General features: G+C 36.3%; 1 protein-coding gene across 4 annotated transcripts in view; it reads right to left on the bottom strand.

Moving 5' to 3' along the window:
* The window catches only part of nbeaa (neurobeachin a), a 138,958-nt gene that overhangs the window by 49,081 nt on the left and 71,908 nt on the right, over positions 1–17,969 (bottom strand). For all 4 annotated transcript variants that reach the window (XM_084104026.1, XM_084104023.1, XM_084104024.1 and 1 more), the window contains exons 9-13: positions 10,324–10,521; positions 9,619–9,752; positions 6,339–6,447; positions 5,939–6,091; positions 2,644–2,812 (exon numbers count right to left, since the gene is read on the bottom strand). In XM_084104026.1, the coding sequence (XP_083960152.1) occupies positions 2,644–2,812; positions 5,939–6,091; positions 6,339–6,447; positions 9,619–9,752; positions 10,324–10,521 (763 nt within the window). The remainder of the gene's footprint in view (positions 1–2,643; positions 2,813–5,938; positions 6,092–6,338; positions 6,448–9,618; positions 9,753–10,323; positions 10,522–17,969) is intronic.

The raw sequence follows: 17,969 nt of genomic DNA, 5'->3' as shown, positions 1-17,969 counted from the left end.
TGCTCTGTGGCAGTGAGGATTTGTACGCTATGAACGTGGTCAAGGTCTATTTGTAGCCAGGTATATCCCTTGACCTTTCCCAGCTGCAGTGATTTGGTGCAGTGAGAGAATTGATGACCGGGTGTGTAGACTGTGCTCTTCTAGAGATCTGGAAGGACAGATCTGTTTTGGGTCAGTGCATGTGTGTCTCACAGCATTCAGCGTGATGACCACCACACAGCATCACAAGGGTCAAAGCAAGGTCAGTTAAGAAGATCAATCCATGCTTCCTGTTATCATCACAGATCTGTGGCATTTGCAAGAATACGACAAAACATACGCTGTAAAAAAATTGCTTCCTTATTTTTAAGTACAATCTACATGCATATTTAAGTCATTTCAACTTAAATCACATTAAACTGACTTAAAAAATAGTTGAATCTTGTATAACTTATAAAAAAAAGTTTTAGCAATGTAAAAACATGTGTTGTCATAACTTATTGATCATATACTGTAATTTTTTACAGTGTATGTCAATGACTTTGAATCCATGTAACAGCTATGCAAATTAATCCTTCGTGAAATGCAATTAGAATTAGATTAAGGCTGTTTTTGTTGACCAAAAGTTTGTTAATTTACATTTATACTTTTACATCGCCTGGATTTTAAAATCCAATTAAGACTAAACAGATTAAAAGGATTCAAAATGAACACTTCAGTACATCACATGGAAACAAACACACTCTACAATGTGACAGACCCATGCAGCATCATGGGAAGGGCAATGGGGTTGCCATGGTGACACTGGCTCTGCATCTAACAGAGATAAGCAGCCACAAGTCACAGTGCTATCTGAAGTACACGGGGAGGGGAAGAAAGAAATGCAACTACAGGCTTGTCTAAATGGATCAACACATCCGCTATATAAATATAATAGAAGAGAATGGACAACATCCAAAAACTGAAAAACACGCACAGCTTTTATGCACACAGCATATCAAAAAATGATTTACCCTATTTTTACATATAAAATTACTTTTGCCGTTATCTTATGCTCATCTTTATAAGCATTCTAAATGTAATACTGAAAATTAATATCCATTTCTCATCCTGAATGTTATAATGTTGTGATGACTAAATTCACCATTAAAATATTGTGTTTTGCTTTTAATTTACATGTATTGATTAGAATTTTAGTGCATCAGTGCATACTAATATATAAAATATACAATTATAAGTATATATTAAGTATATAAATAAAGTATATTTTATATAAGTATATAAAAATATAAAAGTAAATTCAACTAAATTATGTTCTATTCAACAAGTTATATATTTTTAATCTAAATATTAAGCAGCACAACTGTTTTCAACATTGATAATAACAAGAAATGATTTTTGAGCAGCAAATCAGCATATTATAATGATTTCTGAAGGATCATGTGACACTGAAGACTGGAGTAATGATGCTGAAAATTCAGCTTTGCCATCACAGGAATAATTCACATTTTAAAATATGTTAAATTGGAAAAGTTTTTTTAAACTGTAATAATATTTCACAAATTAATTGTGTATTGTATTTTTGATCAAATAAATTAAGCTTTGGTGAGTATAAGAGACTACTTTCAAAAACACACTTACAGACTTTTGAACCTTAGCCGCCATCTTGTGATGCCTAAATTTACATTTAAAACAATTGATTTTATTTCTCAGTGTTTTGTTTTTAATTAATTTATTTAGAAAAAACTGTATAGAACTGTAATATTGCCCATTTATTGATTATTGGCCATGACATATACAAAAATAACTATAGGCTTATTTGCATTGGCAAGAAGTTTAATATCAGTGCATCTTAATATACAATAAAATGTTATATGCTTGGTTAAACAAGGAGATGATTGAGATCATCTGTATTGGGAAGCTAATGAGCAGTTCTTATGATGTCAGATAATTAATGCTGCAGCTGACAGTAAAACACCTCATGATGCTGTTAGACATGTTGGATGCAACAAATCATTCACTTCACTACACCATCTATCTAACTCAGAGACTCACCTCTGGGAATGACAGCCCAGGAAGGAGAAAGAGAGAGATGGCAAACAGATGGAAAAACTGACAGATTTTGCATGTGGCATTTGGGAAAACAGTAAAAATGAAGGAGAAACAAGTGAAAGAAAAACTACAGCGACAAGTAAGAGACTGATAAAATGGGAAAGGGAGAGAAAAATTGAAAACAAGAGTGAGACAGAGAGAATGTAATCTTGAGAGAAAAACAAGATTTAGAATGAAGAGAGAACAGAAGTCTGAGGCACAAAAGTGCACAGGATACGAAAATAGACTGAGACAGAGGGGGGGAAATGGAGTGGGCTGTGTTTCAAGATTTATTCACACTTAATATCGCTAGCTGTCTTTTTGTAGACACACGCTCCACCCTGCCACAACCGGCTAGCATGTGTGTGGACTTCTGAACTGCTCAGCTGTTCCCAGAACGTGTATCTCCTCTGTGGTATATTGTTTTGTTAAAATCAAAATGAACATGAGATCTCAATATCTAGGGATTCATTTAGGCCAATTTTGATACCTTACCCTGTCAACAAAGTGCAACTGTTCAGGATCCACATATGGCTGTAAACACTGCAAGTAGATGCATGTTTGAGCACTCACCGAGGCCTTTAGGGGTGATACCGCTGCTTTCCAGAGGGTTGCTGGCCCAGTAGTAGTATTTGAGTGTGTGCATGAGCTGCAGGACCGTGCCCACTCTGCGGATGGTGCTGTAGATGGTGGCAGTGCCAATGAATTCGGCCGACAGGTACGTGTAGAGGGAAAGCTGAACCTGAGATATGGAAAACACACAGTGGATCACAATTTAAAATGGGCTGAAAGGGTAATAGTAAAAAGGATCGTTCCAGTCTTAGATGCTGATTGGTCAATACAGACTTACTAAAAATGAGAAAGCAAGACCACGAGGACCTCTTTATGACAAGCTGAATCCACTTTAACATTTTCTTAAGGAAAATATAAGTAGTGCCTGAGCTAAACTCGCTGCAATGCATTTGCTAAGGTGTTATGGGTGGTTTTTAATGAATTTTGAGGGATTTGAAAACAATTTCTTCCTTCAGAACAAGGTAGAACATTAAAAAGTGTGAAATTTGCCTCAATCCGAAAAACCTGAGCTATAACTTCTTTACCAATAACCTCTTTCTTTTTTCTATAGAAATAATCTTTCATATATCTGCTTATAGAGCTGTTCTACTGGAAGGATGACACTTAATTTTCTTTAACGAATATTATAAAATAAAATAAAATTATAATTTTTTAAATTTGTTCTGTTCTACTGGAAGGATGACACTTAATTTTCTTTTACGAATATTATAAAATAAATAAAAATTATAATTTTTTAAATTACAAAATAAAAAAAATATATTTTTAATGTATTAAAATAATTAGCTAAATAAAACATTTTAATAAACTTTTTGTCCTTAATATTATAATATATTGTTTAAATTATTTTTTTTTTACATTTTTTAATTTTTAAATAAAAACAATATTTTTTTTAAATATATTTTAGCAATTAAAATAGCAATTAAGGCAGTCAAGGCTGTTGTGAATATGCTATATTGTGAATAACACCTTAAAATATAGTCACCACATACACTATCATTCAAAAGTTTGGGGTCGGTAGGATAATTTTATGTTTTTGAAAGAAGTCTCTTATGCTCACCAAGGATAAAAATACCGTGACATTTGAATATATTTTAAAATATAATTTATTCCTGTGCTGGGAAAGCTGAATTTTCTCATTATTATCAATATAAATAATATTAATAATCCGTGATACATTTTTTCATAATTGTTTGATGAAAAGAACATTCATAAGAACAACATGTATATGAAATATAATTTTTTTGTTACATTATCAATGCCTTTACTGCCACTTTTACTGCGTCTTTGCTAAATAAAAGTGATTTACCTAAAAAATGTATTATTTAACCCCAAACATTTGAATGGTAGTGTATATTATCCTACTCTTCCTTTAGCTGGAACAACTGATAAACTTTCCAAGAGTCAACAAATACGTATGAAAAACACATCTGGGTTACAGATTTTTTTTTATTTTTTTTAACGATTCTCTTAAAGCTATCCCTTTGGGAACCTCAGACATATACACACACACTTATTACACACAGTCACTTCTTACACTGATCAACATGGACATGCTACTGTAATTAGGCTCAGGCTTAATGATGCTGCCGTGGAAACCACATTTTATCAGTGCGTTTAATCTCATGTTGACCCAGCCTGCTGATTCAGGTCAATATCATGGGGACATTTCCCCTCAAACTAAATTACAGCTTTATATGCAAGCAGGTCAAAGACCACGAGGACCTCTTTATGACAAGCTGAATCCACTTTAACATTTAAGTAGTGCCTGAGCTAAACTCGCTGCAATGCATTTGCTAAGGTGTTATGGGTGGTTTTTAATTAATTTTGAGGGATTTGAAAACAATTTCTTCCTTCAGAACAAGGTAGAACATTAAAAAGTGTGAAATCTGCCTCAATCCGAAAAACCTGAGCTATAACTTCTTTAGCAATAACCTCTTTCTTTTTTCTATAGAAATAATCTTTCATATATCTGCTTCCTGTAGTCCAACGTTCACTTTATCTCTCTCTTTTTCATTCCCTCTGGATGTTTCTTCATTCTCTCTATCATAAAGGGCTGTAGTCGCTGTGGGATATTCACTCCTCCGCATGGAAGGGTGAGGGAACAAAAGAGGACGATCGTTTCATCCTGCGGTCATGTTTCCCAGGTCATTATCCAATAATTGAGCCTGCCTGCTTTTGTAGAGGAAAGGCACTTTTTTTCCAAATAAGTAAATCAAGTGCCTTTGAATGCAAAGCTTTCTCACACACTTCACACCCAGTAAGCTTGGTGGATAAAAATATCTAGAAGCATATGCTTTGAGCAGTCATCAAGTTCTGCATGCATAATGTAAGCTGATTGACTGGGTTACAATGTCACTAACACCTCACTTACAAGACCTTTAGTAGTTCCATTGTACACAGATGGTATCAAGACTATATATCGCATCTATTGCAATGTTCACTTGTTTCTCTTACTGAAACAAAAAAAATATTATTATGTAGAAAATCTATACATTTATTTGAAAATGTAATAAAACACTGATCCTTTGCATTTAAATACAATGTGAAAATACCTGTAAAATACATGTATACTACCATTCAAAAGTTTAAATTACAATAACATTAAATTGACAAAAGTGAAAATAAAGACATTTATTAATTTATTATTTATCATAGAGAAGTTAAAATGTGACACAAAAAAATGTGTCAGTTTCGACAAAAATATTAAGCATCACTACTGTTTTTAACATTGATAATAAGAAGAAATGTTTTTTAAAGTGGAAATGAAGCAGTCTGTCAACAGGTTGAAGTACTGTTACAAAAGCTATTGCAAAACATCTCTTTTTTTTCTTTTAAATGGTTACATTTATCGTGTTTGTTGTATAATTTTTGATTAGAGTGGAAATCCATTTACTAAATAATGTTAATTAGACCTCTTCATTTCCACTTTAAGCACCACATCAACATTACAGTTAATGAAGACTGATAATGGCTGCTGATAATTCAGCTTTGCCATCATGGGAATAAATGACATATACTGTATTATAATATATAGAATAGAAAAATTCTATTTTAAATTGTAATAATGTTTCAAAATTTTACGCTTTTTACTGTTTAATGCAGCCTTTGTGAGCATAAGAGACTTCTTTCAAAAACTTTCAAATCTTTCAAGACTTTTGGAAGCTAGTGTAACATACTGCAATCCTTTGAAATATTATTTAAAAAGTAACACCAATGGCTAATCCATGGGGATTGCAACATTTAACAACAATGGACAGATGTGAAACGTGACTCTTCACGTGTGGGACGAGCTCACCTTAGCTGGTGTATGGATCCAGATGGCAGCATTAAACAAAACGTGATCACATAGCTGCTTCAGTAAAGGAGCTCCATGTGTCAACCCATCAAGATACTTGGCAAAGGACAGAAACTGCTCCAAAACCGCCCTGGTGATGTGTATCCGAGAAGACTGATGAAGAGAGAGAGAGAGAGAGAGAGAGAGAGAGAGAGAGAGAGAGACAGCATGGGAGGTGAGACAGATTGTGTATTTCAGGCTTTTAATACTTTTTATTAACAGAAATGCTAGACAGGGGACAAAAGCTTTTGGTTATGGGACAAGGCCACGATGCAAGCTATACTAGTGCAAGTTTGAATCAAACACAATGTTGGCCAAAAGTAATTATAACTTATAATAAATGAGTGGACGGCTATCTTACCTTCTCTAGCAAATAGCCAATGACCAGGAAGCCTTTTCCGCCCAACATCTGCTCCTGCATGGCTACTGAACTCTTCAACAACTCCACTAGGAAAGCGAGGAGAGTGGCACTGCAAGAGTAAATGAAAAAAATGTATTTAAATATGTAGCTTTTGTGAGAGAATGGTATTAGAATACAATGTGTAATGAGTTTGAACCTGCATCTCTAACATGAGCACCAAGGCTCAACATATCTGCAGGACAACAACTTAATCACAGCTCAATATTCATTACATTTCATATGGTAGATAAATGTTTAGGGACACCTCAAGGACAAAATAATATATATTTATACATAAAAATGTACAGCACACACACACACTCATAATGATGGTTCCCCTCCCTAGAAGCGATATAAACAGCGAGCACGAATTATGTCTAGGTTTCTTAAATGATGTTGTTGAGGTGATGAGATTGCTGATGAAATGTCTCTTTCTGAACTGCCATAAGCCGACGGATGGGCCTGTGACCTCACCCATCTCCCCGCAGACTGTAAACCCCAGCGGGGAACATTACCACTGATCGATACCCCACAGACCTCTGCTCCGCTGATTATGCCTGCCAGCTCACTGCTGATCTCTAATCTACTCGCCATGCCTGTGAGCTCACAGAGCAGAACCACACGGTGACCTGAGAAATGAGGGTACGGCCATACCAGCCTCCCATCCCTCCTTGAGCGGTCTAGTGTCTATATGAACATAAATCTCTCAAAATCCAACATTCTTTCTGTCACGCTCTATTTCTATCCGAGAATGACAGATTCTATTTATAATTCATGGCAGACGTTCCTGACAGTGACTGACTTGAGTTTCAGTCTACATTATGGCACTAACTTATTATCAAATGCAAAACTAGAAGCTTTGGACTCAAGTTTTGAGAGGGCCATGTAGACATTACTTCTACAGTTACAATACAAATAATGACTGTTTTCAAACAGGTTTCTCAATAACGACTGGTGGAGTTTTTGAGATATTGGTAGCTCCCCAAACTCACACCACTGGTTAAGCCAATGTTTCTGTGTTGGTGTGGTTTCAAACAGATCCAACAGAACAAACTAAGAACAAACAAACAAAAAAAGGCTAACTTTTCAAAGTTTAAAAAAAGTTTACAGTACCGTTCTAAAGTTTGAGGTAGGCAAGATTTTTTATGTTTTTGAGAGAAGTCTCTTATGATCACCATGGATGCATTTATTTGATTGAAAAAACAGTAAAGTAGTAATATTGTGAAATATTATTACAATTTAAAAAGAACTGTTTCTATTTTAACATATTTTAAAATGCGATTTATTCTTGTGATACCAAAGACGAATTTCAGCAGCCATTACTCCAGTCTTCAGTGTCACATGATCCCTCAGAAATCATTCTAATATGTTGCTTTGCTGCTCAAAAAACATTTCCTATTATTATCAATGATGAAAAAAGTGATGCTGTTTTTTTGTTGTTTTTTTTTCAAGATTCTCTGATGAATAGAAAGTTAAACAAAACTTTTATTTGAAATAGAAAATCATTCTTATGTAAAATTATAAATATCTTTACTGTCACTTTTGATCAATTGAATGCGTCCTTGAATCTTAAAATTAATCTTACTGGCCCCAAACCTTGAACAGTAGTGTATTTAGTATACTGTTTAGTGTATTTAGCGAGCCTCTTAATATTACAAAGTAGAATATTCTCTTAACATGCCTAAGAGTTTTGCACAGTACTGTATAAATGACATACAGTGAGGAAAATAAGTATTTGAACACCCTGCTATTTTGCAAGTTCTCCCACTTGGAAATCATGGAGGGGTCTGAAATTGTCATCGTAGGTGCATGTCCACTGTGAGAGACATAATCTAAAAAAAAAATCCAGAAATCACAATATATGATTTTTTAACTATTTATTTGTATGATACAGCTGCAAATAAGTATTTGAACACCTGTCTATCAGCTAGAATTCTGACCCTCAAAGACCTGTTAGTCTGCCTTTAAAATGTCCACCTCCACTCCATTTATTATCCTAAATTAGATGCACCTGTTTGAGGTCGTTAGCTGCATAAAGACACCTGTCCACCCCATACAATCAGTAAGAATCCAACTACTAACATGGCCAAGACCAAAGAGCTGTCCAAAGACACTAGAGACAAAATTGTACACCTCCACAAGGCTGGAAAGGGCTACGGGGAAATTGCCAAGCAGCTTGGTGAAAAAAGGTCCACTGTTGGAGCAATCATTAGAAAATGGAAGAAGCTAAACATGACTGTCAATCTCCCTCGGACTGGGGCTCCATGCAAGATCTCACCTCGTGGGGTCTCAATGATCCTAAGAAAGGTGAGAAATCAGCCCAGAACTACACGGGAGGAGCTGGTCAATGACCTGAAAAGAGCTGGGACCACCGTTTCCAAGGTTACTGTCGGTAATACACTAAGACGTCATGGTTTGAAATCATGCATGGCACGGAAGGTTCCCCTGCTTAAACCAGCACATGTCAAGGCCCGTCTTAAGTTTGCCAATGACCATTTGGATGATCCAGAGGAGTCATGGGAGAAAGTCATGTGGTCAGATGAGACCAAAATAGAACTTTTTGGTCATAATTCCACTAAACGTGTTTGGAGGAAGAAGAATGATGAGTACCATCCCAAGAACACCATCCCTACTGTGAAGCATGGGGGTGGTAGCATCATGCTTTGGGGGTGTTTTTCTGCATATGGGACAGGGCGACTGCACTGTATTAAGGAGAGGATGACCGGGGCCATGTATTGCGAGATTTTGGGGAACAACCTCCTTCCCTCAGTTAGAGCATTGAAGATGGGTCGAGGTTGGGTCTTCCAACATGACAATGACCCGAAGCACACAGCCAGGATAACCAAGGAGTGGCTCTGTAAGAAGCATATCAAGGTTCTGGCGTGGCCTAGCCAGTCTCCAGACCTAAACCCAATAGAGAATCTTTGGATTCTCAGGTGTTCAAATACTTATTTGCAGCTGTATCATACAAATAAATAGTTAAAAAATCATACATTGTGATTTCTGGATTTTTTTTTTTTTAATTATGTCTCTCACAGTGGACATGCACCTACGATGAAAATTTCAGACCCCTCCATGATTTCTAAGTGGGTGAACTTGCAAAATAGCAGGGTGTTCAAATACTTATTTTCCTCACTGTATTATCAATATAAGTAAAAAAAAAAAAAAATCTACTGAACTCTGAGTGTTGAAATTCTAAATTTAGCTCAGTGGATCTGCAGTCTGTATGGTCGATACTCACCAGACGGTTGTCTCCACAGGGCTGTCGTTGGGTTGCCTGTAGTCCAGCTGTGAGAAGAGCGGGAAAAGAACTTGGATTCCTCCAATGGAGTGGATGGCGCTGTGGATGGAGTGAGTGACGATAGCCTTCACATCCTGCATACACATGCAAAAATGACTTATTAGAAAACTGAATATAAAGCGTTTTCTGGAAAATCTTCTTAGAAGGCCATAATGCATTATATATGAATACAGTATACAATATAATGTGCATTATAATCAGTTGTATGACAATGATAAGCAACATGTTGAGCCTAAAAAAGCCATTTAGCCTTACAATATAGCACATTTCACACAATATAGCACAGTTTCTCATACCATTGTGCTTATATTTTCTGTGTTACAACCATAATATGTCAATGCCATTACCCAAATTATAAATATACTGTTTTTAAGAGTGTCCTAAATAAATGTGTGATTAAATGGCTATTTTTCAACATTGAAACACTTTTCACATAAAAATAAAATAGAGGAACAGGAAGTTGCACCGAAACCGAAATACACATTTTGTTTAATGAATTATTCCAAACCATTCCCTCTCTACATAAATATTCTTTTCAGTTCTGTAGCCCGTTTTTATTTTTTTATTTTTTTTCAGTCCTCAAGAATCAGTGAACAACAGCAGTGATAAACATTATGTTATTTGCGTGTAAGAGAAACAACCGACCTGCAACATTAGGGCATGTGGCGAGTGCACAAATATGGAGGAGTTTTCCCTGGGCGAGGACTCCAGGCACAGCTGTGCGTCGGTGGCTTTAGCGTTGTAGGTGAAGGCAATGCTGCTGGCCAACTTCCCATCATACAAAACCTGCTTATGGTGCTCAGCCAGGTGGATGTCGCTTTCTGACTTGAACTTAAACGTGCTCTGTGAAAAAAGACAATTCAAGTTTGGTAAATGAGTAACATCCTTCAAACAAAGTTTTCTCACATTTTGCTTCTCTTTCAGCTTCTCTTGGCAGCGGGCTTGTGGAAAGCACCAGGGACTGGGCTGCATCCAAGAGGACTGATACTAATAATAATAATAATAAAAAAGCTTTAATTACTGAGGCACAGAGCAGCCACACACACAGGCGTACATTATCTTAATGAAGCTCTGGCTGCAGAAATGTGCCATTTCACTAATGGCTCTGAGCGTGAGTGTATGCCGGTATGAGCATGTGTGTGTAAATGTGCATGTATCTGCAAAATCTCTCTCATGTGAAGCACTTTGTGCCACTAGTCATCTATTCAACTGAGGGAGTGAATGAGGGACTTACATAAGATCATGCAGAATTTCCTGACTGTGCATGACAGGATTTTCAACTCACCATTTAATTTGCTTTTCCCTCAAGATTTTATATATGGGATGTTTGGAAACTATTTATTTTGATCTTATTAGGATTTTTTAAAATGCATTTTACCCAGTGACCAGCCTTTGTGTAAGTGTTTTACTCAGATAAATGTGTAATTTAAAGGCATCCATCCATCCATTTTCCAAACCAAATGTCATATTGAGGATGCTGGAGCATTTCAAGCCATAGGCAGGGAACAATCCTGGACATGTGGCCAATTTAAAGACATGTAACAACAAATATACTGGATAGTCTAGTTATAAATAAATAAATACACAATAAATAGTATTGTTAAAAATTCATCCTCAAATAAATATTATTATACAAAAGCAATACTCCTATAAATAAATAAATAAATAAAATGTAATAAAATAATATTTTAATATAAAAAGGTATATTTGTAAAAGCCATCTTAAAGGGGTCATGACATGATATTTTAATATGTTTTGAGGTTCACTTATAAAGCTAATAAGTTTTTTTTTGCACACAAAAACAAATATATATGCAGAAAAATGATTATTTTCAACCTTCATTCTAGGGATGTCCCGATCCGATCACGTGATCGGAAATCGGGCCCGATCACGTGTTTTCAGACTCGATCGGAATCGGACGTTACCTCCCGATCAGGACTCGGATATATATGTATATATATATATTCTCATTATTTTTTAACACATCTATAGTTATGCGGTGGCACAGAGTTATGCCGGTTTCACACTGCACGCGTTAGCAGAGCGTAAGCAGCGCAGGAGCAGTGCATATGGTGAGCGGGAGCAGGACACGCGCGTTTTGCTTTCACACGGGCAGCGTTTGTCACGCGCGGCTGAACCGCGGGTTGTGTAGGCTACAGACAGAGTAGCCTACTCTATAATGGATAAGTTGGCATTGCTTTTTTTCGTTTTCAAATACATTTAAGAGAAAAGACTTGTCAAGAAGCTTATTTTATTAATAATTTCATATAACTTTTGGTTCATCTTTGTTTTTATTGTTATGGCAACAAGTTTGTTTTTGGACATTTGTTTTCTTTTTAAATTGCTGTTGGTCATTTGATTGACTGTTTAAAACACAATAGATATCATCAGTGCACTTTTTGGATAAAACTGCGGTGTATTTTGGCCATGATCAATGTATTGTCACTTTAATTCAGCAAAAGCGGCGCAGCAAAAATAGACTCGGCGCCGAAACGATCGCGGCACTTCTGCTCTGCTACGCACTGCCGCGCCACCTCTGCGCGCGGTGTGAATGCTCTAAAGCCTGGTTTAATCTGTTAACATGGGCGGCGAAAAAAATACGCACTGCACGCTCTGCTAACAGTGCAGTGTGAAACCGGCATAAGAGTTAGGAGTGCAGTTCCTAAAAGCACATTACTGGCTTTGCAAACACTGTAGCACTTTTATTTTTTATTTGTTTACATGCCTGCTGGGTATTTTAAGTTGAGGTGCTATTTGTTTATATATTAGACTTTTTTTATATTTACTGTTGCACTAAAGTCCAAAAGTAAAGAATTTATTTATTACTTGATTGTTCAAGCTACCTCACAGAAGTGCTCTGTTTGTTAACAGAGTTGTTGAATGTTAAAATAAGGTGAATTAAATAAAAAATAAGGAACATCCTGGATCTGTTTTTTCGCTCTTCTTTATTCTTTTTTTATGTATTAAGTATCGGATCGGGACTCGGTATCGGCAGATACTCAAAATCAAATGACTTGATAAAATGATAAAAATCCATCCAGTGTTTTTTTTTTTAATCTTCTTATATGTTTCCTCCTGTCTCAAATCAAGCTGTTCGATATTGTGACGTCACAATATCGACGCCCCTCCCACGATGTCTGATTGACAGCAGCGTTTCAAACACAGACCCGCCCTCGCGCCCTCGTGAGCTAGCTGTCAATCATAGCACGCGCCGACGCGCGTTCATTGTTGATAGCTGGAGTGCTGAGCAGAATGGCGTCTAACGATTGTGGTGTTCTGTTCTTGGGTGTAATAACGAACACAGCAGTCATATTGATGATGTTTCTAAATCCGTACAGCTGAAGACGCAGTGGCTGAGTTTGTTTTCGAAGGGAATATTCCCCACGATCAACGTCAATACTTTCATGTTTGCGCGAATCATTTCACCAGACTGCTTTACAAACGAGGGTCAGTATAAATATATATTGCTAAGAAGCTGCTCTTGAAAAAAGGATCAGTACCAACTATTCGTGTTCCTGCTGAACCTCCAGAAGAACAAGTGAGTGTAACGTTTTATTGACCTTTATATTAATCTTTATATTAATCTTTGCAAATAGCTTGCACGCTTCACGATGAATGCGGCTCAATGTTCTCAATGTATTTCATAATCCCACGTTTAATGAACAACGCGTTATGGTTTTTGTATTATTATTTTAAATGGTGTACGCACAGAACAGAGGGGCGGGGTGAGCAAAGCTCATTATCATTTAAAGACACATGCACTGAAACGGCGTGCTGAAAACAGAGCTGTTTTTGACCAGGTAAAATTAGTGTTTTCTTACAATACTAATGAGAATTTTTAATTAAAGTATATTACAAACTTTTAATTTAGACCCTAAAGAATCATATTAGCTTGTACAAAAATGACATTATATGACCCCTTTAAGAGGCGGCTCCTTTAAGACTGGTCAGTAACCGGCCACTGTTATGATTGGCTAACGGCATTATATACGAAACAGTATCAATGCCTAATCGCTATAGCATGCGAGTAAGTATTTTGAAAACACTGTCTATATAAAAACCGCCATTTACATACAAAGCATGATGAAATCATTTACTTGCGTTTTTCGATGAAGCTGCTGTCAGATCTAATACAGCTGACTGCTTCATCTATCAATAAAAGTTCTTTGCAAACTCTCCATTACACTGTGCCTCATTTACAAAACTTCTCCGAACAAACATATAAACCTCTGACGCTATCCGGAACGCTATTAAAATAAACCATCTGATGCTGGGATCCGTCTGAAGTCTACAGAGACACCAACGAGCTGTTTGATATTAAACATATTAAACGGGACGTGTCGAAGCGAATGTTCTTTCACTCTTAAATTTGTCCTGTTGTCGACAGACTCAAGGGGTGTAGAGTATGTCAGAAACTAAACGCACATCTGTTTACTGTATCCAGTGTAGACAGCGTCAGTGATTATAATGGAGTCTATTTGCTTTTGACACAACACTCAAATCCAATATAGGCAAATGTCAGCCGTTAAGTGACTTAATGCCAGTGGGCGGGGCCTATGGTACGATGATCTATTCGTCAATGTCTTTCTAGAGGCAGTCATATGCAAATATATTTGCCAGTGTGACGTCACAGATCCCGCAATATCCAAATGAGATATTTTTGGAGCTTGATTAAATAAATGCTTTGTTTATAATGAGGAGGAGGTTTCATTTAAGCTATGAAACTTGAAGGATGTTGTAATGGTACATAGACCTCATATGTGTCAAAAGACCAAGGCAAGTTTGATTTCTCATCCCATGACCCCTTTAACTTTCTAAAAGACTGAATATTAAGCATTATAGGCAATATTATGGGCATGCACATAAGCAATACAATCTGCAACATCTAACTGCCTCACGAGTCTACAGCAGCACTTCTGAACAGGAATGACAGATGTATTAGTAATGAGAGCAAACACAGTCACACACACACACACAGAGCAATTTTTCAAAGAACAGTACGATGCAAATAAGCCCTTGCACTGGCACTGAGATTCGCTGCAGTTTCCTCAGGACTAGTGCCAATGTGTCCACTTAGCAACACACTGACTGGCACTGAACACAGCATCAAAACTTATCTACCAGACACGCCTCACACACTCACTCCGGACTAAAATACACACAAACAACTAGCTTAAGTTTAACTAGCTCTCTAAATAGGGACATATCTTAGCCTTCTATTTATTTATAAACATTATTAAGAACAGCATGAGAAGTTTAACCGTGCAAAGAGTCTAGCAGATAAAGCACAGCGTGCTATCAGCACACTAATTAAAGCATCAAAACTAAAACTAAAATCTAAATATGTCCAAAAATCAAGACCATGTAAGAGGGGAAAATATTAACCAATAATTTCAATATGGTTCTCTTCCCCGGTGTCATCCAAAGACTAATCCCATTGTATAAAATAATATAAAATGATAACCAATAAATATGAGATAAAGCACATCATGCTGTCAGCATGCTAATTAAAGTATGAAAAAGAAAAAAATATAAATATAAAAAAATAATACAAAATATATACAGTATCTAAAATATTTTTACAATATAAAACTAAATAAATAAATTATAAATAAAGATTTAAAAATAAATAAATAAATATACAATAGTCAACTTAATTATTTTGACTAGTAAGTGGTTTTATGCCCTTCATATCCACCATCATGACTCATCTCTAAAAGTAATTTGTTCCCCCTGAGAACATTCCAAAAAGGTTTTATCAGATTCATCTAACTTCTGAAGACATATCGCATCAAATTTGCCTCCAAACCACAACTACTATAGGTCAGAATCACATACACTATGAAAAAAGACATTGTACGAGACATCTCCTTCAGGTTACAAGTTTGACTCTCTAATCATTAGGCCACAACTGCCCCATGAATATAAACCTGCTGCTGTAATCTCATCCAGCATTTGACATATGCCATTCATCTTGAGTCACGGAGGGCACAGCAGCACTGGCAAACTCAACCAGCTGTCTGGGAAACGGGTCACTGCCTCGACACCCTATGGCAGATATCCGATGCTGCAAAGCCAGCACACTTTTTCCTTGCCGTCTCTCTCTCTCCCTTTTGCCCGTTGCAATCCCATGAGAGGACAGCCACACCAGCAGCAGTGACAGAGACTAACAGCACTGGAATCCAGCAGAGCTTTCATACACTCTGATGAATGATGATCTATATAACTTAAACACACACAAAGGCGCCAGTCCAGACGGCTCTCTTTGTGACAATGCCAAGTGCCCCATACCTCACATGCTAATTACCACGGCAACACACAGCCAGAGAGCAGCTTGTTGGCTAACACATGCTGACCAGACATCTGGACTTCCTCTGGTACCAGGACCATATCAACTGGCTGCAGCAGCAATACACACTCACACCCAGACTTTCACAGACAAACAGACAGCTAAGGACACAAATGAGCACACATTTTCCACATAAATGATATGCATGTCATATAAACAAAATGATCCACTACATACTACACATACACTTGACCTTTATTTGAAGTGTGACTAATCAACCACGATGTTTCCTTGACTCATAATTTGATCAGACTTCCAAAAGTTGACATTTTCACACAAAATTTAATTAATAATGCAAAATAATTGCTGTTGTAATATAATAATTGTGTTTATTCCAAAGTGCAATCTATTGAGGTAATGTGACAACAATGTAGCATGCTATTATTTGAAACGTTCATCTCTGCATAATGCGTACTGTTTCATATACAAGGAATTGAACTGAAAAAGCAATAAAATCAGCAATATTGAACACTAATTACAGTATCTGTAACATTTATTGTTGCATGCTGCATACTTTCTCAGACTACTGATCAAAAGATTTGTTCTTTTAAAAGAAATTAATACTTTTATTCAGCAAAGACAGATTAAATTGATTAAAATTGCATTAAAGACTTTTATATTGTCACAAAAGATTTGTAATTCCAATAAATGCTGTTCTTTTGAACTTTCTATTCATCAAAGAATCCTGACAAAATCTATCACAGTTTCCACAAATACAAATAGCACAACTGTGTTCAACACTGATAATAATAATAATAATAATAATAAAAAGGAGAAATGTTTCTTGAGCAGCAAATCAGCATATTAGAATGACTTATGAAGGAGCAATGATGCTAAAAATTCAGCTTTGCATCACAGGAATATTTTAAATTTTAAAATATATGAAAATAGAAAACAGTTACATAAAAATAGTTATTTTAAATAGTAAAAATACTGGTTAAATTTTGTAGGTGTGCAATTCATATCATATACTACTATTTAAAAATGTTGGGTAGTACAATAGTAATCAATGCACATAATGCAGTGAAAAGCATTCCATTATGTATCCATAGTATTCCATTATGAACAAGCAATTTGTTGCAATGAAGCAGCATCTTAAAGGTAGGGTAGGCAATTTCGAAGCAGCTAGCAATAGCAAGCTAGCTTTGAAAGCCAGAGATCCCACCCTCCCCAGAACAACAAAAAGTGTTTATGAAAAAATAATTGCCTACCCTACCTTTAACAAGAGCTGTAAGAGATTTTTGCATTAAAAATCCAAATCAACTTCTATATCAATAATGTAAAACATTCACTGCATATATCAGGTCTCTCTCTCCATCTTCATGACAGAGCGTCAGAGCGTTGTACACACATCAGAGAACGTACACACACACACACACATCCCATGAATAATCCACACTCTCTGCTCTCTTGATTTTTCTTCTATCGCTAAAAAGCTGCAATCAGGCGCCGGGGAACTTCTAGCCGCGTGGGTCCAAGGATTAATAATTAAAAATCCCTCAATAAGTCCAGATGCAGTTAACTCTCTGTGCCAATAGAGAGAGAGAGAGAGAGCGGGGGAGAGAGACAGTATGACATGCTTTCGTTTTTAATTCTCAGATTTAATGTAGACTTTCTGTCCCTGTTATCCTGGTTTATCCTGCCCAAAAATGGTCATCAATTACTCACCCTTTTGTCGTTCCAAACCTGTAAGACTTTCGTTCATTTTCATTTATCAAATGAAGATCTTTAAAATTAAATCTGAGAGATTTCTGTCCCTCCATTGACAGTCTACGCAACTACCGCTTTGACGCTTCAAAAAGTTCATAAAGATCCTGGTTACATGTGACAGGTTCATAATCTCTTCTTAAAATAACCTGCTGGTTAGGCTAATAATCAGAACCCTGTTAACTTAACTGTAAGGCTGTACAAGTGGGCAATAAATAGTTAAATATTTAAAAAT

The sequence above is a fragment of the Abramis brama genome, assembly GCF_963993115.1.
Source record: "Abramis brama genome assembly, chromosome: 25".
In the NCBI taxonomy this organism is placed as follows: Eukaryota; Metazoa; Chordata; class Actinopteri; order Cypriniformes; family Leuciscidae; genus Abramis; species Abramis brama.
The sequence above is the reverse complement of the archived record's forward strand: the minus strand, read 5'-3'. Positions and strand labels throughout refer to the sequence as shown.